Source organism: Hyperolius riggenbachi, chromosome 4 (assembly GCF_040937935.1).
Source record: "Hyperolius riggenbachi isolate aHypRig1 chromosome 4, aHypRig1.pri, whole genome shotgun sequence".
Lineage (NCBI taxonomy): Eukaryota > Metazoa > Chordata > Amphibia > Anura > Hyperoliidae > Hyperolius > Hyperolius riggenbachi.
Window position 1 is genome coordinate 316,152,361 of NC_090649.1, and position 24,798 is coordinate 316,177,158.

The window sequence follows — 24,798 nt, forward strand, 5'->3', positions numbered from 1 at the left end:
TGGAAAAAAACGATTAGAAATCAGATCGGACCTGTCAGAAATTATCAATTTGACCGGTCTATCTGATGGGGAAATTGTATGGTGTATACCAGGCATGACAGGATTGGAAAACAAGCACCAATTGTTCCTGACCTTAGCAGTTGATTACCCCTGCAGGAAGGAACAGAAAATGTGGGCTATCTGTTGTGTTGTGAAAACTAGTACAACACAGAATACAGATTCCGAACTAAAAAATTAATACAACTTGAGCTTGTCAGTTTAGGTAATTTATAGCTCCAAAAGAGAGCTTATTTTTGATAATATTACATTATAAAACATTTGTGCAGCACTGAAATATGTTTTAGCACATTTTTAGGGACAATGGAACTCTTTTACACATTAAACTCTTATATCTAAGAAAGGGCACACTAGTTTGACATAAAAAGGTTGTCAATAATCTGAATTCTCTGCCTGTCAGCTGCTACAATGCACTGGCTAGATGCTTGCTAGCTGTCAGTATATGGCGTTAGAAAGGCAGACTCCCCCCATTGAGTCACATGAGAGTGTGGCCACAACTGTGCCCAGGGATGACAAGTCACAGGGTTTTGCCACAAGGTAACACTACCACATGTCAAATGCTGACAAGCGTGGCCTTATAAACACTGCCATTCGGCTGTATGACATGGAAGCCAAAGCTGGCAGCCATCAGTGTAAAAGGAGCCTAAAAATAATGTTTTGGTTCACAAATCTGCCTTAAGTACCTGTTATTTAAACAAGTGAAATGGTTTAACATGTCTGTACATTCCACTCAGTCAGAGGGACAACTAGATTTCCACCTACAGATATCAAACACAATTTCCCAGCTTTACTTAATGCGGACCCAAACCAAACATTTTTTTTAATTAAAAATATTTAGTTGCACCACTCTGACACATACAAAGATAAATAAACACTCCTTCAAGCCTATGAGCATTTCAGTGCATGCTTTTCACCCTTCTCTTTTCATAACTAGATGATTTATACAGGTGGCAGCCATTAGCAATTGCTCCATTGCCGGACACCACCTACTTCACCAGTTTGCCGGATTTTGTCCCGGCAATTTGAAAGGAAGGGAGGGGTTCCTCCAATAAATGTAAAATATTTTATATTTGTCATCATGCAGCTGAAAAAAGGCTGCTATTTATTATTATAACTTAGAAAATAGATTTTATTTCTGAAATCCTGTATTTTTAATTTGGGTCCACTTTAACTGTCATGCAGTAGAAAAGCAGATACGGTAGCTGCTGCAATTTTTGGAACATATACAACTACGCTCACAATACAAACGTGTGAAAGCTTAATTATTCCACAATGCCTTATTAACAAACTAATCAACACCACTTTATTGTTTTTAAACGTCTTAACACTTGAAGATTTGATCTGGCTTATGTGTTAGCCATAAACATGAAATACATATTGTTTCATCTACAGAGAAAAATTGCACACAGAATATATGGCACGGTATTTACCCAGGAAATCTTTAATCAGAGGCATACACCAATGCGATTTACAGTGAAAAAAAATAAAATAAAAACAAAATGACCCATCTGCATCAGTGTATACAATCTCTAGCCAAACAGGTGACCGTATCAAATCAAAATCAAGCCTTAAAAATATATATGTATATTTGTTTTCCTTTTTGTCCCCAGTAAAAGGACAGAGAGCCGTTTGGCACTGTAATTTCAACTGTTAATGATTAAGTCTGATAAACATAATCTCAAATAAACTAAATACTTAAATAATTGCATGGTGCAAAAATGAGCTGCGGCTGTTTGTGGCAACCGTAATGCATTTTGGCCCCCATTATAGCAAACGTCTTCTCTTTGCTACAATGCTATCTGCCTGTAGCGCTCTAAATATCAGAAAGTGGAGAATATACAATATTTTCAAGCTGTGTTTGCTGCCATTAAGGTCAACTATACATTATTATTTCGCAAAGAGACTTTCAACATTTTTTGAAGGAGATGGAATGTTGCCATTGATGTTGGACGTCCATTACATTGCTTCAAATTCATCGATTCTCTGTTTGGTGTTGCCCTGTCGGATTTGCCGTAGGGTCTTGTACTTGTCACGGCCCACTCGCAAGTTCTCTGTGTGCAGCAAGTCATTGTGAGTCTTCTTGGTATCATCCCGTGCTTGAGATAGCTCACTCGTCAAAGCCTGTCAAAGAAAGAATATTTGGTTCAACTGAGAAATATAACCAGAATATTGGTGGTCACTGGATACAAAATGTTTTCATATTTAAAGGAGAACTAGGGTACAATGCAGGGGTGTAGGAACAGGGGTCACAGCAGTTGTAGCAGGGACTAGGCCTGTGTTGGGGCTCAAATGCAGAGTTGGCAGCTTAGCATGCTGACTCACCTGCCCACCAGTGTAACCCTCCTTCCTCCCCTTCAGTGTCCTGTTTCCATGGCTCTCACACTACAGCCTCACCTCTCCGCCCCTGATCGGCCAACATGTATGTCAGATTGTACATGGTGGCTGGAACAAACAGGGAGCAGCAGCTAGAGGCCCTGGGGAAGGGATCATGGCAGTGGTACAGATATACTCTACTGTGCTTACTCTGAAATGGTGGGAAGATGCATCTAATCCCACTCTCTGAGGAGCCCTGCCTAATTCTGCACCTTAAAGGGGCTACCTAATACTGCTATCCAAGGAAGGCTACCTGATACTAATCCCACTATCTGTAGGGGAACTACTTATTACTGCTATCTGAGGAGTACTTTTAAATACTACAGTGTATCCCTGCACTGAAGTTGCAGTGTTTAATTTCTTTTTTTATAATCTATACCTGTGTCCTGTATTTCTATGCTGCCCGGTCATTGTTCTGCCTCCTTGAAAAAAGGGCCTCAGACTTATCTCCTTAACAAGTGCGCAGAGGATTGTGGGAGATCATTGTGCAAGAGCCTGTGTATGGCCTGTAGTGAGAATGCTCAGGATTTGCCTGGCCTGGGCACATGAAGCGGAAGACACAAAGGGAATCTAGATGGCATTGCAGATAATTATTTTCTCTGAAGACATGAGGTGACTTAAGGTGCCCAATAACGGTACAATTTTCTTAGGAATTGACTTTCCAAACCAATAATAGCGATCAGATTGGCTTAAATTAGTGTGTAGTAATGTTGCCAATAATCAACAAATGTTTATATTGTGGGTTTCCCTGCCAATGGTCGATAAATTCTGCAGATTGATTTAATTTCATCTTTTCGACAATTATTGGATTAGAAATTCAATTGGAATACAAAATTGTACTATTAATGGTCACGTTAAGACACGTGTCACTTATTTGACATGTAATAAGGTATACACAGAAGATAGGCTCTATCAAATGTTTTGCAAGAAAAATGAGTCCCTTTAGGACTTAAGGTGGGTACACACGTCAGATAAAAGTCTTTGGAAAATGAAAGATCACAGACCAATTTTACCCCCATCCATGTAGTATGAAAGCCATACTCTACACAGTCTATTCTATGGAGCTGAACTCCCCATCAGATAAAAATCTTTGCAAGATGCTGAACACAAAGATGCTATACACATGCAACAGATCAGTATCTGCAAAAGATCAGTTCCTGCAAAAGATCCGTTCCTGCAAAATGCATTCAAAGTCTATGATATCTGCAGATCTCATACACACCTTGTTTAACGGACAATTATCTGCAGATCAGATCCACCAGGTTGGATCTTCAGATCTGCAGATAATTGTCTGATCTGCAGATGATGGTCCATTAAACACGGTGTGTATGAGATCTGCAGATATCATAGGCTTTGAATGCATTTTGCAGGAACGGATCTTTTGCAGGAACTGATCTTTTGCAGTTACTGATCTGTTGCATGTGTACAGCATCTTTGTGTGTAGCATCTTGCAAAGATTTCTGTCTGATGGGGAGTTCAGCTCCATAGAATAGACTGTGTAGAGTATGGCTCTCATACTACATGGATGGGGGTAAAATTGGTCTGTGATCTTTCATTTTCCAAAGACTTTGATCTGACGTGTGTACCCACCTATAAAGGGAAGGTCCAAGCAAAATAAAAAAAAGAGTTTTACTTACCTGGGGCTTCTACCAGCCCCATGCAGCCATCCTGTGCCCTCGTAGTCACTCACTGCTGCTCCAGTCCCCGCTGGCAGCTTGCCGACCTCGGAGGTTGGCGAGCCGCATTGCGTGCATTTTTACGCATTCCCGCTAGTGCAGGAACATTAACATACATTTTTATGCGTTACTGGTTCAATGCGTACATTTTTACGCATTGAACCACTAACGCGTACTTTTGGGTGCATTGTAGCACCTCTTTCAGGCTAGGAACACACTAGGCAGAAACGCTAGCGTTGTGGAAAACACTAGCATTTTTTCAGCTAAATGAAAAGTCTAATGAAAGTCTATGTGCCACATGTAAAAATGCATATAAGCTGCATAGTTTTTAAAAATGCATGTAAAATGCACATAATGTATTTCAATGGCGATGCAGAGAAATCTGTTTTTACATGAGGTTTTTATACATTTTTAAAAAATAAATGTTACTGTATTTAACTCCATTGATTAGGGAGATTAATAAAAAAACGCAAAATTGAAAAACAAATGATAAACACATTAAAAATGCAAATGCATAACGCAATCGCATACAAAAAGCACCAAAAATCCAAAAACGCACAGTGCAGAAAACGCATGGTTTTCTGCACTGCCTACTGTGCTCCCAGCCTCGCATTGAAGGCTGAACTATGCACTTGTTGGGCAGTTCAGTCTACAGTCAGCCGGCCTCTGAGCACCCTTTGGCTAAAAATCCTAGTGCTGGCTGCATTTAATGCATACCGCCTCCGAATCCTCATAGTGCATGACAAAAAAGAGTCTGTTTTGCGCTATAGCAGGATCCAAACCTAACACTAATTTATCTCTTAATCTCACCGTAACTCTACCCTTTACTAAACTGATAAATTAATTATTGTTTTGAAAATAATATTTCAGTGCACACATTGAAGTACTGGCACTTTGTTGGTAGAGCAGCCAAATGCCTAATCGTTTGCTCAATTTCTTGTGTACCAAACATTTCAGTGCTCTGACTGTATCAAAACAATAAGTGTAGTCTAGAAACATTTGCTGGCTTGTAATTAGTGTGTTGTAGTATGGGATACATGTAAAGATACAAAGCGTTCTCACCATCAGCTGCTTCTGTACACGTTCGTTCTTCTCTGCTTCTGTGATGCGCTGCTCTTCTTTGCGGTCATCTTGGAAGTTGTCATAGTTGAATTCTGCACTGCACTCTACTCCTTCATCCTGCACATGATCATTCACATACTCTTTGACTGGTTCATACACAGGTGGGGGTGGCAATGGTGGGGCATTCATGACCATATGCAACTCTTCCTTTGTTCTTATCAGGTCATTCTGGGCATCCCTTGCCTGGCAAAAAAATTAAAAAATATAAATAAAACTGAAATACCAACAAACTTATGAACCTTTATAAAAGAACAAACACTATGAACAAAAAACTATAACAAGATTGTAAAAACAAAACTACAAGGGAAAAGCAGCAATATGTCTTACTATATTAGCATGGACTGCAGTTACCATACTATTAATTATACAATTTTTTTTGAAACTACAGCTACAAAATATCACAGTGATAGTGAAGAATTAGGTATATATGGTAGATATATGATATATGTATAGGTAGATATGTAAAATCCTGGAGTGAAAGTGGACAGTATAGACAAACTGTAACACTACACACACATTTTACATTTTCCTCTGAAAAATGCTTGTAGTTGTTTTGGTGGAGAAACCAGAGTGTTTAGCTATCCCTAGACATTGTTTGCCTGGCTTACAGAAATCTGAGGGAACATTCCTCTTGGGTAACCCCTTTTGTTGCTGTGAGAACATATCAAGACACCAGTGCCTTTCATTTGTCCTGCTCCTGCTCGTTCTGTATAGCTAAACAGATTGTTTGGCCAGGAGCTGAGCACCATGTCTGTATGGTGCTTGTTTAGAACTGTCACACACAAAATCTTGAACAATTGCTTTAAGTAACAATCATTGGGAGTGTGTATACAACTTAAAAATATAAACTGTCACATTTTACCTCACAACAGAATAACCAGTTAATTATGGAGAACTGGTGACACCAAGATTTTTGAGGAGGGCTGGAAGGAACCTAAAACACTTCTGCTAAAACACTGCAAAGTTTGGTATTGCTGTCTTAAAAAAAAGAAAAGATAATTCCAAGTGATCATTTCCAGCAGTTTTGCAAGAGGACAAACCCTAATGTACCAATACATTCTCTTTGGCCCTTGTAGGCCAAATATGCATCTAGAGCCATTGGTTTAAACCACTCCTGTAATAAGTCACAGAGTAAATTATTCCAACTTGGGCACAGATATTTTTGGTTAACCACCATTCATCAATGTAAGGTTTTTCTGTGTTATGTATGGCACTGGATGCATTCTTGGCCCGTAAGAGCAAAATAAAATGACATGAGGTGGTGCTTTAGGGTGTGTCTTTTTGCACACCTGCTGGGAGTGATGATGACTACTGACTACCTTTTGATATAAGAAGGTAATGTTGTACCTTACTTGACTTTAAAAAGTAAGAAATTACATTGCAGCACCTGTCAATCACACCTACTCATTGATCCCAGCAATGTGATGGGTACATTGCATTCCCATGACAACCTTTCACCAGGGCTCATCCTGCCCATTGGTGAAATAGTTCAGAGAAGTGGCTTACTGTCATAGCTACCTGTCCCGATTTGAGGTCCTACAATTCTGTGTGCCAGAACAGGTAATTAAGAGTCTTGTGCACTTCTGACAGGGGGGGGGGGTGCATGATAGTGACCCCAGGACAAGGGGGAACATGCTGGGACAATAAAGGACAGCAACTGCAGTTGAGGGTAAGGGACAAAAATGGTGCACTAGAAGTGAGTGGCAATAGTGATGGGTACATAACTGCTGCACTGGGGGAAAGTTGCAGGAGTTGGGATGGGGGTTATAATGGCCATACTGGGAACAAATGACTATGGTACCTGTCAGAGTCCAAACTTGCAGAAATGCTACGTCTACCTACTTCTTAGAGTCAATCATTTATAGCAGGTTTTGAGAAACAAAAAACAAAGCTAAATAGTATAATTGATGTAAATCATCATGGATTTTTAAAAAATAATTTATAGTACAATACAATTATGGAGCACTCCAAACAAATATACAGTAATTGCATCAAGGTGTAGTTGAGAATATGTTACCAGCAATGGGGAGTGCTTGGTCAATGCAATAGTAGAGGTACATGCAATAGTAGTGTTGAGAACCATTGTGGCAGAACAACATATGGCATTACACATTCCTATGCAATACGATGCAGTCGTTGGTTCACTGGTCGGTGGGCCTGGACGCTCTCACTCCAATTTCATTGATGTAGGGCAGCAAGCACCGTCCTCTCCTTACAGCATCCTGCTGTGCTGCAGCATACTTTGTACAGACTTTGTACAGAGAGAGGCCAGGCCTGCTAGCTGACTTATAGCTGCCCATGGACCACCACAGGCTGTGGACCGGGGGTGGAGGAACCCTGCTCTAACACCTAGGTTCTCACCACATGGTACATGTACCCCTGGGGGTATTTCATGAGGTTTCAGGGGGTACATGAGTTGATCACTATCAATCCATTATAGTACATTTTCAGATTGTAAGGTAGAGTGAAGCAACCCTCTGGATTGACTTCTGATGTGCCACAGCGAGACCTGGCAGCACCCCAGGTAAAAGTCTTGAAGCAAAGGATAACGCCGGCACCATCCAGTATCTTTATGCTCTTTTATTTTTCAAGAAAACATGTCAGCCATCATTCCAACGTTTCAGAGTGCAAAACTCCTTTGTCAAGCTAAGCTGCATGTAGTATACATCAATATGAACACAATTAGCGTTTTTATATCAAACATGGAGGGTCATCAGCCAATAGCGCTACACAGAAGTGTTTAACCAATGACATAGGTCCGTGCTTCGCCGGACCTGATGGAAAACTGCGCTGCTGTATGCCCATTAAATACCTTTTAGAAAGCCCAGCCTCCCACACCTTTCAATCTGTCATTATATGCGCCGTCCCTCATCCCCACGTGTTACCGCCCTCCGTCCGCCCATCGTGGATCTGATGGGGAACACCGCAGGGTGACGTCAGCGGGAGTGGCATCATCCGCCCGCAACCGCCCACACTGGACGGCAGCCAAAGGCAGGCGACATCCTAATATACATAACCATATATCCTAATATGCGTAACCATACTACAATAAATACAGTATATAGAGGGGCAGAAGTACAGGATTACATCACGGGTAATAGTCATAGCTACCAACATCTTTTTAAAGATACAGGTCATGATAATGATCGAATTATATTCAACCACATAGTGGTGAATACATCATGCAATATGCACCTACATAAATACATTTCTGCACAGTTTAAAAACACTAAGTGACTACATAATGATTATCAGAGAAAGGGAAGCAGATCTAGCTCCCGCTGACGTCACCCTGCGGTGTTCCCCATCAGGTCCACGATGGGCGGACGGAGGGCAGTAACACGTGGGGATGAGGGATGGGGCATCTAACGGCTGAGCGCGGCGGCAACCAATAGATTCAAAGGTGTGGGAGGCTGGGCTTTCTAAAAGGTATCCAATGGACATACAGCAGCGCAGTTTCCCATCAGGTCCGGCGAAGCACGGACCTATGTCATTGGTTAAACACTTCTGTGTAGTGCTGTTGGCTGATGACCATCCATGTTTGATATAAAAACGCTGATTGTGTTCATATTGATGTATACTACATGCAGCTTATCTTGACAAAGGAGTTTTGCACTCTAAAACGTTGGAATGATGGCTGACATGTTTTCTTGAAAAATAAAAGAGCAAAAAGATACTGGGTGGTGCTGGCGTTATCCTTTGCTTCAGTACATTTTCAGATTAAATGAAAGATAAATCATACAGAAATAAACCTGAATAAGTTTTATAGTTAAGTAAACACATTAAGCATTGTTTATAAACCATGCATACATAATTAAGGAGTATGACTAACAAAAAATACATGCATCAAGGGATACTTACTTAAAGTGTACCTGAGACGGGGGAAACATTTAACATACCTGGGGGTTCCTCCAGCCCCCTCCAGGCTTGTCGCTCTCTCGCTGCCGTCCTCCGACTACTGGATTCTCTGAAACTGGCCCTGAAAAGTCCTCCAGTCAGTGACAGTCGGCGCATGTGCACTGCACCACGGACCGGGGAAGTTTCCATGGCCAATTTTCGAAGATCCAAGAGGCGGAGGACCGCAGTGAGGGAGCAATCTGTGTGGAAGGGGCTGGAGGAAGCCCCAGGTATGTAACTTTTCTTTCCCTCCATCTCAGGTTCTCTTTAAGATCATGTACTCACAACTGGTGGTACCTGGCCTGAGCACTAGTTAATAAAGGGCTACGAGAAACACTGCTCTAAAACATTCCACAGCCCAGCTGAATTCAAAGCAATGTGAACTGACCACAGGAACATGCAAAGGTAATATAAAATAATAAAAGAAAGTAGTCAGTAAATATGATCCAGTTTAGTGGATGTTTACAATACAATGTCAATAGTTCCAATACAGCCAATATATAAATTCTATACAGCAATGTGCATGGGACACCAGTTTGAGAGACGCCCTGTTCTTGGATAATAACAAAATATTCATACATACCCTCATCTGCCATTCACCAGCTTCGTTTTCTTTGGCTCTCTTGGCCTCCTCCAGCAGAGTAATCCTGTTTGTGTACTCTGCAAGCTCCATGGCCTAAGGAACAAACACATCTGTGAGCAAGCAATACCCACTTCTAGTAAATAGATTTTTTTCTCAATCTATGTGAACAAGTAAATGTCAGTTCAATTTACTTTAACCTATGTATAGTCTTCAAATACAAAATACAGTACATGGAATGCTTAATCAAAATTTAAGATCTGTACATATGCTAGATTAAAGTACCCCTGAACTGACAGGATTATGGAGGCTGTCATATTTCAGCGTCCTCTGCGGTGCCCGATTCTTGCTCCCAGAGGTCTGGTGCAGACATAGGGACGATGCACGTGCACAGGGTAGAGTTCAGTGTCGTAATGCGAGTGAAGAATCAGTAAATGAGGTGCCAGGCAGCTGAGCTCCCAAATCCACGTCCTTTCACTCTGCCATCTTGGCCACGCCCAGGGAGACTATCATATTGATTTCCTTTTAACCACTTCCCGACCGCCTAACGCACAGGGGCGGCCGGGAAGTGGAGCCCGCAAGGACCAGCTCACCCACAGAGGCGGCGGCCCTTGTAAGGGCATGGGTGGAGCGATCGCGTTATCCGTGACGCGATCCTCCGCCGGCGCCTGTCTCCGCTCACCCGTCGCAACATCCCACCGGCCATACGGAAGCGCCGGCGGGATGTTATCCCGACGATCGCCGCATACAAAGTGTATAATACACTTTGTAATGTTTACAAAGTGTATTATACAGGCTGCCTCCTGCCCTGGTGGTCCCAGTGTCCAAGGGACCACCAGGGCAGGCTGCAGCCACCCTATGTCGCACCCAAGCACACTGATTTCTCCCCCCCCCTGCCCCAGATTGCCCACAGCACCCCTCAGACCCCCCCCTGCCCACCCCCCAGACCCCTGTTTGCACCCAATCACCCCCCTAATCACCCATCAATCACTCCCTGTCACTATCTGTCAACGCTATTTTTTTTATTCCCCCCCCCCTGCCCCCTCCTGATCACCCCCCCACCCCTCAGATTCTCCCCAGACCCCCCCTGTGTACTGTATGCATCTATCCCCCCTGATCACCTGTCAATCACCTGTCAATCACCCATCAATCACCCCCTGTCACTGCCACCCATCAATCAGCCCCTAACCTGCCCCTTGCAGGCAATCTGATCACCCACCCACATCAATAGATCGCCCGCAGATCCGACATCAGATCACCACCCAAGCGCAGTGTTTACATCTATTCTCTCCTCTAAACACCCACTAATTACCCATCAATCACCCCCTATCACCACCTGTCACTGTTACCCATCAGATCAGACCCTAATCTGCCCCTTGCGGGCACCCAGTCACCCACCCACACGCTCAGATTGCCCTCAGACCCCCCCTTATCAATTCGCCAGGGCATTATTTACATCTGTCCTTCCCTGTAATAATCCACTGATCACCTGTCAATCACCCATCAATCATCCCCTGTCACTGCCACCCATCAATCACCCCCTGTCACTGCCACCCATCAATCAGCCCCTAACCTGCCCCTTGCGGGCAATCTGATCACCCACCCACACCAATAGATCGCCCGCAGATCCGACATCAGATCACCTCCCAAGTGCAGTGTTTACATCTGTTCTCTCCTCCAAACACCCACTAATTACCCATCAATCACCCCCTGTCACTGCTACCCATCAGATTAGACCCCTATCTGCCCGTAGGGCACTCAATCACCCGCCCATACCCTCAGAACGCCCTCAGACCCCAGCCCTGATCACCTCGCCAGTGCATTGCTTGCATCTATTCCCCCCTCTAATCACACCTTGCGACACCCATCAATCACCTCCTGTCACACCCTAGCACACCTACCCATCAGATCAGGCCCTAATTTGCCCCGTGTGGGCTCCTGATCACTCGGCCACACCCTCAGATCCCCCTCAGACCCCCTTCCGATCACCTCCCCAGTGCATTGATTGCATCTATTTTCCCCTCTAACCACCCCCTGAGACACCCATCAATCACCTCCTGTCACCCCCTAGCACTCCTATATATCAGATCAGGCCCAATACAACCTGTCATCTAAAAGGCCACCCTGCTTATGACCGGTTCCACAAAATTTGCCCCCTCATAGACCACCTGTCATCAACATTTTCAGATGCTTATACCCCTGAACAGTCATTTTGAGACATTTGGTTTCCAGACTACTCACGTTTTTGGGCCCGTAAAATGCCAGGGCTGTATAGGAACCCCACAAGTGACCCCATTTTAGAAAAAAAAGACACCCCAAGGTATTCTGTTAGGTGTATGACGAGTTCATAGAAGATTTTATTTTTGTCAAAAGTTAGCGGAAATTGATTTTTATTGTTCTTTTTCACAAAGTGTCATTTTTCACTAACTTGTGACAAAAAATAAAATCTTCTATGAACTCACCATACTCCTAACAGAATATCTTGGGGTGTCTTCTTTCTAAAATGGGGTCACTTGTGGGGTTCCTATACTGCCCTGGCATTTTAGGGGCCCTAAACCGTGAGGAGTAGTCTACAAAACAAATGCCTCAAAATGACCTGTGAATAGGACGTTGGGCCCCTTAGCGCACCTAGGCTGCAAAAAAGTGTCACACATGTGGTATCGCCGTACCCAGGAGAAGTAGTATAATGTGTTTTGGGGTGTATTTTTACACATACCCATGCTTGGTGGGAGAAATATCTCTGTAAATGGACAATTGTGTGTAAAAAAAATCAAAAGATTGTCATTTACAGAGATATTTCTCCCACCCAGCATGGGTATGTGTAAAAATACACCACAAAACACATTATACTACTTTTCCTGAGTACGGCGGTACCACATGTGTGGCACTTTTTTACACCCTAAGTGCGCTAAGGGGCCTAAAGTCCAATGAGTACCTTTAGGATTTCACAGGTCATTTTGCGACATTGTTGGTTTCAAGACTACTCCTCACGGTTTAGGGCCCCTAAAATGCCAGGGCAGTATAGGAACCCCACAAATGACCCCATTCTAGAAAAAAGACACCCAAAGGTATTCCGTTAGGAGTATGGTGAGTTCATAGAAGATTTTATTTTTTGTCACAAGTTAGCGGAAAATGACACTTTGTGAAAAAAAGCCAATTAAAATCAATTTCCGCTAACTTGTGACAAAAATAAAATCTTCTATGAACTCACCATACTCCTAACGGAATACCTTGGGGTGTCTTCTTTCTAAAATGGGGTCATTAGTGGGGTTCCTATACTGCCCTGGCATTTTAGGGGCCCTAAACCGTGAGGAGTAGTCTTGAAACAAAAATGACCTGTGAAATCCTAAAGGTACTCATTGGACTTTGGGCCCCTTAGCGCAGTTAGGGTGCAAAAAAGTGCCACACATGTGGTATCGCCGTACTCGGGAGAAGTAGTACAATGTGTTTTGGGGTGTATTTTTACACATACCCATGCTTGGTGGGAGAAATATCTCTGTAAATGGACAATTGTGTGTAAAAAAAAATCAAAAGATTGTCATTTACAGAGATATTTCTCCCACCCAGCATGGGTATGTGTAAAAATACACCACAAAACACATTATACTACTTTTCCTGAGTACGGCGGTACCACATGTGTGGCACTTTTTTACACCCTAACTATGCTAAGGGGCCCAAAGTCCAATGAGTACCTTTAGGATTTCACAGGTCATTTTGCGGCATTTGATTTCCAGACTACTCCTCATGGTTTAGGGCCCCTAAAATGCCAGGGCAGTATAGGAACCCCACAAATGACCCCATTTTAGAAAGAAGACACCCCGAGGTATTCTGTTAGGACTATGGGGAGTTCATAGAAGATTTTCTTTTTTGTCACAAGTTAGCGGAAAGTGACACTTTGTGAAAAAAAAACAATTAAAATCAATTTCCGCTAACTTGTGACAAAAAATAAAATCTTCTATGAACTCACCATACTCCTAACGGAATACCTTGGGGTGTCTTCTTTCTAAAATGGGGTCATTTGCAGGGTTCCTATACTGCCCTGGCATTTTAGGGGCCCTAAACCGTGAGGAGTAGTCTGGAAATCAAATTCCGCAAGATGACCTGTGAAATCCTAAAGGTACTCATTGGACTTTGGGCCCCTTAGCACAGTTAGGGTGCAAAAAAGTGCCACACATGTGGTATCGCCGTACTCGGGAGAAGTAGTACAATGTGTTTTGGGGTGTATTTTTACACATACCCATGCTGGGTGAGAGAAATCTCTCTGTAAACGGACAATTGTGTGTAAAAAAAAAATCAAAAAATTGTCATTTACAGAGATATTTCTCCCACCCAGCATGGGTATGTGTAAAAATACACCTCAAAACACATTGTACTACTTCTCCTGAGTACGGCAATACCACATGTGTGGCACTTTTTTGCAGCCTAACTGCGCTAAGGGGTCCAAAGTCCAATGAGCACCTTTAGGCTTTACAGGGGTGCTTACAATTAGGCACCCCCCAAAATGCCAGGACAGTAAACACACCCCACAAATGACCCTATTTTGGAAAGTAGACACTTCAAGGTATTCAGAGAGGGGCATGGTGAGTCCGTGGCAGATTTCATTTTTTTTTGTCGCAAGTTAGAAGAAATGGAAAGTTTTTTTTTTTGTTTTTTTTTTGTCACAAAGTGTCATTTTCCGCTTACTTGTGACAAAAAATAATACCTTCTATGAACTCACTATGCCTCTCAGTGAATACTTTGGGATGTCTTCTTTCCAAAATGGGGTCATTTGGGGGGTATTTATACTATCCTGGAATTCTAGCCCCTCATGAAACATGACAGGGGGTCAGAAAAGTCATAGATGCTTGAAAATGGGAAAATTCACTTTTTGCACCATAGTTTGTAAACGCTATAAGTTTTACCCAAACCAATAAATATAGGCTGAATGGGTTTTTTTTCATCAAGAACATGTTTGTCCACATTTTTCGCACTGCATGTATACAGAAATTTTACTTTATTTGAAAAATGTCAGCACAGAAAGTAAAAAAAATCATTTTTTTGCCAAAATTCATGTCTTTTTTGATGAATATAATAAAAAGTAAAAATCGCAGCAGCAATCAAATAGCACCAAAGGAAAGCTTTATTAGTGACAAGAAAAGGAGCCAAAATTCATTTAGGTGGTAGGTTGTATGAGCGAGCAATAAACCGTGAAAGCTGCAGTGGTCTGAATGGAAAAAAAGTGCCTGGTCCTTAAGGGGGTTAAAGCCCAGGGTCCTCAAATGGTTAAACAATACCAGTTGCCTGGCTATCCTGCTGATATTTCAGGCATTAGTAGTGTTTGATCGCACGCCTGAAACAAGCTTGTGGCCAATCTAGTCAGACTTCAGTTAGAGCATCTGATCTGCAAGCTTGTTCAGGGTCTATGGTTATATGTATTAGAGGCAGATGGTCAGCATGACAACCAGGCAATGTGCATTGTTTAAAAGGAAATAAATATGTCAGCCTCCATATCCCTCCCAGTTCAGGTGTGCTTTAAAGTTTGCTGAGGCGGCCAATAACAACTGCCTCTGCCAATAATCTGGCGTGTATACAGCAACCCCCGCCTGGCCAGCGATCCGGCAGGCAGATCAGTTTGGCCGAATGACGACAGCTACTAGCTTTGGTTTCCCCGACTGACGTCACGTCTACATCACTCCAGTGAACTGCCCGCCTGTACAGCCTCGACCCAGTGATGATGCCCGAGGGATCGGGTCTCGATGTCGGGTGACATCCATCTAGCATGTGTATGGGCATTTAGACAGAGATAACTGAAAATTCCAGAATCCTTGTTAAGGGGTCCTCATACTGCTGCCTTTGTAATTTTTCCAGGTTACACAAAGAAGTAATGCTGACAGCTTCACAATAATTTTCCACCATGGATATATAAAGTGGCAGTGATACATAAAATGTTCTCTAGCGGGCATCAAATTCCAATACAGTAAAGAGCTGAGCATTCCCATAGAGCGGACAACTCAGGAAGTGCAGTGAACTCATCTGTGTGTGGGCATGCAGGACAAGACTCCAGCAAATGTTAGCTATGAGGAAATGTAGAAATAGTAAGGGTCTCACCAGCTGCTCCTGGCTCTTCATCTGGTCAACAGCTTGTCTCTCCAGTTCTTCCTTAGCACGGAGGGCAGCAAGGCGTTCTGCCTCCAGTCTCTCTGCTTCATAGTGAGCTCTTTGCCTCTCTTCCTCCAGCTCACGAGCTCTCCTGATCTGTTCATTTAACTCTGTTTAACAAATAAAGACTGTATATAAAACAGTGTCTATTAATTGAACAATCTTGCCGCATTTATATACCGTACTTTTCGGACTATAATGAGCACTTTTTCTTCCCCAAAAGTGGAAAGAAAAAGTGACTGCGTCTTATGGTCCGAATGCAGCGCAGGGAACAGCAGAAATAAATGAAAAGTGCAGGCAACAGCAGTTCACCATCGCGCTGACACTTCTCCCACGCTTCCCCAGTCTCCCCGCCTCTTACATGTCACGCCTCCATGCACACCAGGAATGTCTGCCATGCAGGAATCCTCACACAACATGGTGGCTGCAGTGTACTAAAGTACCGGGACCCTTCTGCCCCCGCTGGCATCGTTTGGCCCCAGAGCGATTGCATCAGATAGAGCTAAGCGGGGGGAAGTGGCTAGCAGGTGGAGGGATGCCTGGAAAGCCAGCCGCGAAGAGGATGGGCTCTCTGACAGTCAACCGGATACCCCCTGGTGTCACGCAGTGCAGACTAGGAAGTGCGGACAGCGAAAGGAAGAAGATAGCAGCTGCAGTGCCTGAGGGTACCGGGACTCATTTCTCTCGGCATCGCTTGGCCTTAGCGTGCTTTCGGCAGATAGAACTGAGCGGGGCAAGTGGCTAGCAGGCAGAGGGATGCTGGGAAAGCCAGCCGCGAAGAGGATTGTCTCTGCAAGTCATTCCTGAAGTCTCCATGATGAAGTTCACACAGCGCAGGGAAGAAAATGGTGACTGCAATGCACAAGGGTCCTGCCACTTACCCGGATCGGTAAGCGTAGCAAGCGGCAGGCAGGGAGAAAGTGTCTGGCAGGGGGGGATGGGGAGGAATGCGGGGATAGTCAGATGTGTGGGGAGGCAGATGTGGGGACAGTCAGATGCAGGATGGAGGCTCACATTAATAGATTTATTTATTAGGGGGATACTGATTGATTTACAGGGGGATACTGACAGTTGTAGGATGTCAGGTGAGGTCATAAGGAGGACACATGGGGACAGAGAAATACTTAAGAATGACAGAGGAGGACACAAGAGGGACAGAGGAGGACACAAGAATGACAGAGGAGGACATAAGAATGACAGGAGGACACAAGAGGGACAGTGGCGGACACAAGAATGACAGAAGACGCAAGAAGGACTCAAGAGGTACAAGGGAGGCATGAGGGGGACAAAATCATTGGGGGAGGAAGATCCACCAGACACCCCTGCACCATGGATGCACCAGGTTTAGTACATTTTTTTCCCCTGGATTTTATCCTCTAAATCTAGGTGCGTCTTATGGTCCGGAGCATCTTATAGGCCGAAAAATACGGTAATATGAGGGATTACCTACAATATCTATTCAACATATATTCACTCAGGCTACCTTTCTACTACACAGATTTGTTAGGATTGTACAATTAAGGCATTTTGTAATGAACTTTGGCTTAAATATAATTAAAGGTTCATTAGGCTTCCTATACACTGTAGGCCGATTCCCGATCGATTTCGGCATGAAATCTTTTGGGAATCAGCCTTGCCACCCCCCCCCCCCCCCCTCCCCAAAAAGTTAGCATTAGCAATGGTAAGAAGGTAGGGTAGTTGGAGGAACCCTACTCCACTATCGCACAATATTTTTCATACCAATATCCAGCTTCCAAGTCATAAGTTGCAGAAACATCAGGCATCAAAATGTCACATACACATATTTGAGCCTCCTTCAGCTACAAGGGTTCAAACTGAACCATGTAGATTTACAGGGCAGGAAATGAGAAAAAAATCCCTTCAACAGGTGCAAAGACGTTATTACAAGGTCCTAACCCTTTTCTATGTGATCCAAATAAAAAAAATGGAATCTAGATTCTAACAATTCCTTGATTTACTTTTATGGAACAAAATGCAGATCATGAAAGTTAGGCACCTGAAAGCTGGACCATTTTCCAACCTGTTTCAGCCAAATTATTAACATACGAGTATTATAGCCGGAGGATCAACTTTACAGCCAGGTAACTACTATTTTTTTAGAAGGGCCTGAAAATGGCAGTCTACATAGCTTGAGGAAAGCCACACACATAATTTTAAAGCATGCAGCAGTTTTCCAAAAGTTTTAAGTGGAACTAAACTTAGAATTTCCTCTCTGCTCTAAAATATACAGTAAGTCATAGGCTCAACATTATATATAACCTGATATTTTTTTTCCTTACAATTTATGGATTTTACAATTTCCTTACAATGTATACTGTACTTCGGTTTTCTGGTAAGGAATTATTGGATATGTGATTTACCTTTCTCTGCCTTCTTAGTCTTCTCCTCAAAGTCATGCAGTCTGAGCATAAGTTCTTCCTTCTCCCTTATCATCTGTTCCCTCTCTTTCTCCACAGCTTCCCTCTTCTTCTTCTCATTTTCCAGTTGCTGCCTGCAGGAAGAATATTGAACATGATAAAACCACTACTACAATAGGAAGGTTCACCTCTTTCATTTAGTCACTGGTTAGTTTATGGTGCACAGGCACCATAGTTATAACCGCTATAGTTTTTATATTCTTGAGGAGTCTTCATGTAAACATGTGACTATGGCTAGCTATTCATAGTCTTTATACCTTGCAGCTTATAATGATATATTGGGCAGTAACATAAGAAGATGAAGTGTTATCATAAACTAGCATATAGCAGATTATATTTATCATTGCTGGCTGGCTGGAGGGAGACAAAATGCAATATACAGCTATAACATGACATATATTGGAAGGATTGCCCTTCCTTTATGAGCTATCAGTCTGAAGGATAGAGGGATGAAACACAAAGGCAAAAAGAGCAGAGGGCAGTAGAGAACAGGCAGGGCATGCTCATTTATTTTTTCTGTCTTCCACAGGGCTGAACATATTCAGCATAAGTCCTTAGTTATAGCAAACTGGGCTACACATCAAGCAACACCCTCCAGTGCTTTGTGTGAAAGGAGTATGCAGTAAGCTGCGGTAGCGAGACAGGAAGAAGGTCAGTTGGGCAATCCTATTGCTGGCTACACAGGTAGCCGGTGCTTTAGTTGGGCGCCAGAGATTGTGTAAAGTCTCCGCAGTTCGGCTATGATTAGCTGAGTTCTGAATATCGGCTAATTTTAGGGGTTAATCGGAGATGTAGGTAGGTGTGGTTAATTTAAAGGTCCTAATTAACAGTACAATTTTCTAGTGAAGAACTGAATTTTCAATCAGATTATTCTGATTGTATTGTTTGATAACAGAGAAGCTGATAGGCCTAATCGATCCTGAATGATCACAATAAACAATCATATCCTTAAAAAAAAATGACCATTACCCATGTCAGATTTTTTCATAAATACAGTATGATCATAACAGGATTAGATATGATCACAAGTTGGATTCTTTAGTGATGTGAATTGATTAAATATGATCCTGTCTTTCAATCTGGATGAATGTTACTGAAAATATGATCATTCTTTAAAAATTGCACCGCTAAGGGGCACCTTTAAGCATAGACAAGACAAGACAAATAACATTTAGACAAATAAGACAAATAACATTTATATTGCGTTTTCTCCTGGCGGACTCAAAGCGCCAGAGCAGCAGCCACTAGGGCGCACTCTATAGGCAGTAGCAGTGTTAAGGAGACTTGCCAAAGGTCTCCTACTGAATAGGTGCTGGCTTACTGAACAGGCAGAGCCTAAAGTCAGCAGAATGGAGCTGCTGACTTTAGGAAAAAGTCGCCCTGTGTAATACAATGTAACTATGGAAAGATGGATATCATTTTAAAGCTCTCTTTCTCCTCTTTCTGGCAACACCTAAATTGTCGCCTTACGCCTTTTAGTTTTCTCTATTTTCGCGATCGAAATTGCGGCCGCAGCAATTTCAAGCGCGAAAATAGCGAAAACTAAAAGCCGTAGGGCGGCGGTTTATGTATCATTGGAAAGAGGAAAAAGAGAGCTTTAAAATGATATGCATCTTTCCATAGTTTCTGCACTGCTCGGAGTCCCTTTAAAATATGACAGTCATTGGTTTTAAAAGATTTACCACAACGCAGCTTAAAGGACAACTGGGTTGAGGTGGATATAGGGGCTGCCGTATTTACTGTATTTCTTTTTAAACAATACCAGTTGCCTGGCAGCCCTACCAATCCTCTGCCTCTACTACTGTTAGCCATAGACTCTGAACAAGCATATGCAGATCTGGCGTTTCTGATAATATTGTCAGAAATGACAAGATTAGCTGCATGCTTGTTTCTGGTGTGATTCAGACACTCTTGCAGCCAAATGGACCAGCAGGGCTGCCAGACAACTGGCATTGCTTAAAATGAAATACATATGGCAGCCTCCACATACCTATCACCACTCAATAAACTAAAGCCCTGCTTTTCTGTACTGACCATTGTGCTCACATTACAGAACTAGTACCGTGGACATTACAGAACTAGCGCAGAGTTGAAAGAGCCAAACTCAAGCTTTACAAGGAAAAGTAATTCAGCAGCCAATATCAGTAAGACTACTGAATATTGTGGTATAATGGTTCATAGTCAGAGATCATCTGATAATGCATTTTTATTCATCATTTGCTGTTTCTATGTTCTGGGTTGTTAGAGGTTCACTTGATCCGATTATGGCAGTTTTGCTTTATGTCTCATGACAGCAGTGATGACGTGTGAATACATTTAGCTTGAAGAGGGCAAAGCTGTAGCACCTGGTTGCTGCTTGTTATAACCTGTTCAATAACTTTACCATATAACCTAAATTACATGAATGGGCTCGTTTACTTACCGTTCAAGCTGCTTCTGATTCTTCTCTTCCTTGGCTTGTGCTTTCATCTGCTGCACCTCAATGGTATCTGGTTTCCTGCGGCGCATATACAGCTCATGGTTCCCCATACACAGCTGCAAGATCCGCTTGTTGATCCTCAGTCGTGGAGCATAGAAGACAAAGTCCTAATTCAACACAAATACTGTATGAATACATGCATGTCACTCTCATCAGTATTGGCAAAAGAACTGAGCTTCAGCATGGCACTAAACAACAGTAAAAGTGCAGTTGTGCAGATTCTATGCTTCATACAGAATCCAGGTTAGATTAAGAGGTGACTGCCATATTTCCTTTGCTCTAGTTTAATAACTCATTAACTAGGAATGAAGGAATGAGCAGCAAAGGGCATGGTCGCTAATTGCTTTGTACTTTTGCCTCAGAGATACAGGGGCCTAGGTGGGAAACCCAGTAATGACACCATATGCATGGTTTGTGCCTTGCCCCAAGCCTGTAATGCTGGGTACACACAATACGTTTTTTCCGCGATGGATTCGATAGATAATTCCCGTCATGTCCAATATTCCTTCCAATTGATTCTGCGCTCGATTTCTCATAGAAGTGAATGGAAAAAGATAAGAAAAACGAGCGGAAGTTAAGATAATCGAGTGCAGAATTGAGCGGGAAAAAACGATCGGGTGGAAAATCGAGCGGAAAAACGTATCGTGTGTACCCAGCATAAGGCTTCCTCAAGGTACTCCTGATTTCTTCCAGGTCACAAATACATATTGGTACTTTAACATCTGTTCAAATTGTTCTGGTGTTCCTTTTAAAGGTAGCATATAAATGAAGAAGACCTATAGGGTGCATACACACAGCTAATTTTGATTGGCACTCATAGTACATGGAGGTGATAAAAATGTTCAGTTATTGACCAATCAAAATTCCATGTGTATGCACCCTAAACGTGCCCATTAACAGAACAATCTCCCGAACGATTCACCACACAGTCAATCAGATCGGGTACAGCTAATGGTACCAATTAACAATGAAGGATCATTCAGTTGATCCAAATTTCCAAATGATTCTTTTAGTCGGATCAATTGCTTATAATTGTCCCCTCCTTTGGTGGGCTGAACAATAGTTTCCAATCGATCACAATGATAGGACTAGATGGTCAATCGTTCAGGAAATTGGATCATTAATGGGCACTTCACCATGTGATTTCAAGCTGATCAGATATTACACAGCCACTGATCACCTTATTAATAACACTATACTAATACTGAGTATTGACCACTTTGTCCTTTCATGACATGGAATACACTAAGTGTTGGAAATAATACTTTGACGTTCTGGCCTATGTTGAAACAATTGTATCAATAAAGCCTGCCATACACTGGCAGACTTCCTCCAGATGTACCCAAAAGATTGATGTTGATGAGAGAATGATCTGAGAGGGATCTATCACTCTGGATCATGAGGACACTATGGGGCTCCTGGGAGATGACAGCAGCACAGAGAAAGGAGCGCGCTGGCTAAAGAGGTGAATGTGAGAGTGCGTCGCTGTGCTAATACTCTGCATGGGGCCCCAGGGAACGACATTAGTAGGGGGGACACCTGGGGAGTCCGTCACTAGCTCTAGGCCTCCCCTTATAAATACCACCGCACCAACGCCACACCGCCGAACCAACACTAAAAAAACTCTCCTGTACATTCAGTAGTGTCGATTTTTGCTCACAGTGATCAAACCTGCCAGGGAACAGTGTAAGGGCACCTTAAATATCTCCATATCTGCCTGTTGCGCATTCATACTATAAATCTCCTTTTCTACTACATGCCAGATCATCACTAGCCTGGCTTTTGGAACAAGGCAGGCTGGGCCTATGGACTTATGTTGCTGCACCTACTTGTGACCCTATTATCTGTGAGTAAGATACCTCTCACCAGGTCATGTTTTTCAGTCTTCACTGTCCAGCTTTGTATAGCCTGTACCCAGCACAGCTGTCTTTCTGCTTTGGCTGACCGCAGTGAACCCAGCATAGACTAATGGATTAATAAATATAATGCTATCTTGACTGTGATGTTTTACAGAAAGAGTGCGATGTGCAGTGAAGGCCATGAAAGTAAGCCAAAAATAGTTACGTGACAGGGAATTTTTAGAATGGAGCCCTCTTTATTCCCTTGAAATGTTCTCTTACTGATCTATTGTTTCAGTAGAGTGTGAGGCCTCATTCACATTACACCCGTTTCCATCATTATTTCGGCAAAGCGTGCAGGAGGCAGACACGCACGAACATCAGAACTGCATAGATGTTCAGTGCGCAAATGCATGCTGCACGCATTTTTTTAGCAAAACGCATGGCTGACCCATTCACTACAAGTGAATGGGATCAGCTACACAACGCATGCAAACGCAGATGGCTTGCAATCATACGTGTTGCGTTCCGATCGCACGGCCATCTGCATGTGATCATGTGAACGAGTCGTATCTGGAGGAAGCATGCAGCCAGTGGACTGAGACTTCTGCATACATGTAAGTCAGTAACTATAAGTATAGGAGGCAGAGCATGACTGACGGGCAAGCAGCACTTTTTACAAGAAAACACTGGATACATGCTGTATGGTTTCTGTGCATGGTTGGGCGCTTTATGTCACACACATTATTTTTGCACTTACCGGGGCTTTTTTGTCAATTGGCTTAATAATAAATTTCTTATCATTGAAGGAAATATTTCTGATTTCACTCCAGGGGAAGCCAATCTTTGGAGTCAACCTAGGAGAACAATAAAGCAAACATTTTAGACGAACTGTAATGATAGTTACAGTTAGCATGGTAACATTTTTAATTAACTAGTATTGGGTGTAAATGACCCTTTTGCAAGTTCACTGTCTCAGAAGACCGGAGGACTGGCTGACCCAACATCATGGCAATTTGAATCATATTGGCATGATTCATGGTTAGGGGGATTGATTTACTTAGCTTAATTCTAATCCTCACCTAGACTACTAAAGCCTCCTACACATGTTCAAGGCATGTTGCTCAGCGGGGATGAGAACGACATAGCATGGTGTACAGACAGGCTGCTAGCTAGTAGGGTAGCAATGTGTTCTGTTGCTATGGGGAAGGGGGGGTGACAAAGCAGTGTCGGTGTGACGTCAGGTGGGAGCCAGGGTGAATAGGGAGAACAATGCTCTTGTCGAAGCTGATTGCTGGTCTATCAGCCGAGGGGGTAAGAGGCTGCTGTACACGCGCTAGATTCTCAGCAGAGGTGATAATTATCGACATCACTGGCCAAGATTGATCTAGCATGAGTACATAGCTTAAGAGCTTTGTGAGTTATGACTTGTTAGAGAAATTCCTTCACTTCCTACAGGCTGTGAAGAAACAGCAATAGATAAAATAGATAAATACATGCTAAGGATCCCTAAAGCTAACCATACAGGTTGACAATGGGCCAATACGACTAGGGAGGATCCCAAGCAGCAATGCTGCAGTCTGTGGAGCTGTATGAGACAGCTGGTGAAGGATGACTTGTACAGACATCCTAGCAAGGGGATTCCACAGAGGACCGATGAAAAGTGAGCTGGCTAATAATGTAAGGTGATAACTAATAAGGAAAGTGAGTAATTGTGCTGTGACTGAGACAGGTCTAGAGAGTATGGAATAGAAGTACCCGAGACTGATTGGTTTCTATGGGCTTGATTCACTAAGACAAATAGCAGGCCTTATCAGAGTAGCATAGCGAGCACTACGAACTTATGCCTGCTAATTGGCAATGATAAGAGCTCCACTCGTCCTACCCTGAGCCCCTGCGGGTCCAATCACTTTAAAGGATATTATCCCCACACTTTGATTGGCCCTATAGGCTGCCTGTCACTTGACAGGAAACTTGACAGGCAGCCTATTGGGCCAATCAAAGTGCAGGGATAATGTCCTTTAAAGTGATTGGACTTGCAGGCCTCAGGGCAGGACGAGTGGAGCTCTCGTCATTGCCAATTAGCAGGCATAGGTTTGAAGCGTTCGCTATGCTACTCTGATAAGGCATGTTGGCTCTGATAAGGTGTGTTAACTCTGATAAGGCATGTTATTTGTCTTAGTGAATCAAGCCCTATGTG

At 43.0% G+C, this 24,798-nt stretch overlaps 1 protein-coding gene across 1 annotated transcript in view; it reads right to left on the reverse strand.

The window, feature by feature from the left end:
- Positions 1-1,470: 1,470 nt before the first annotated feature.
- EZR (ezrin) overlaps positions 1,471-24,798 on the reverse strand; it is a 123,248-nt gene continuing 99,920 nt past the window's right edge. Inside the window, exons 8-14 of the mRNA XM_068231690.1 lie at positions 23,359-23,455; positions 20,704-20,867; positions 18,225-18,355; positions 15,793-15,953; positions 9,709-9,801; positions 5,169-5,411; positions 1,471-2,178 (exon numbers count right to left, since the gene is read on the reverse strand). Of these exons, the coding sequence (XP_068087791.1) occupies positions 2,014-2,178; positions 5,169-5,411; positions 9,709-9,801; positions 15,793-15,953; positions 18,225-18,355; positions 20,704-20,867; positions 23,359-23,455 (1,054 nt within the window). The 3' untranslated portion in view covers positions 1,471-2,013. The remainder of the gene's footprint in view (positions 2,179-5,168; positions 5,412-9,708; positions 9,802-15,792; positions 15,954-18,224; positions 18,356-20,703; positions 20,868-23,358; positions 23,456-24,798) is intronic.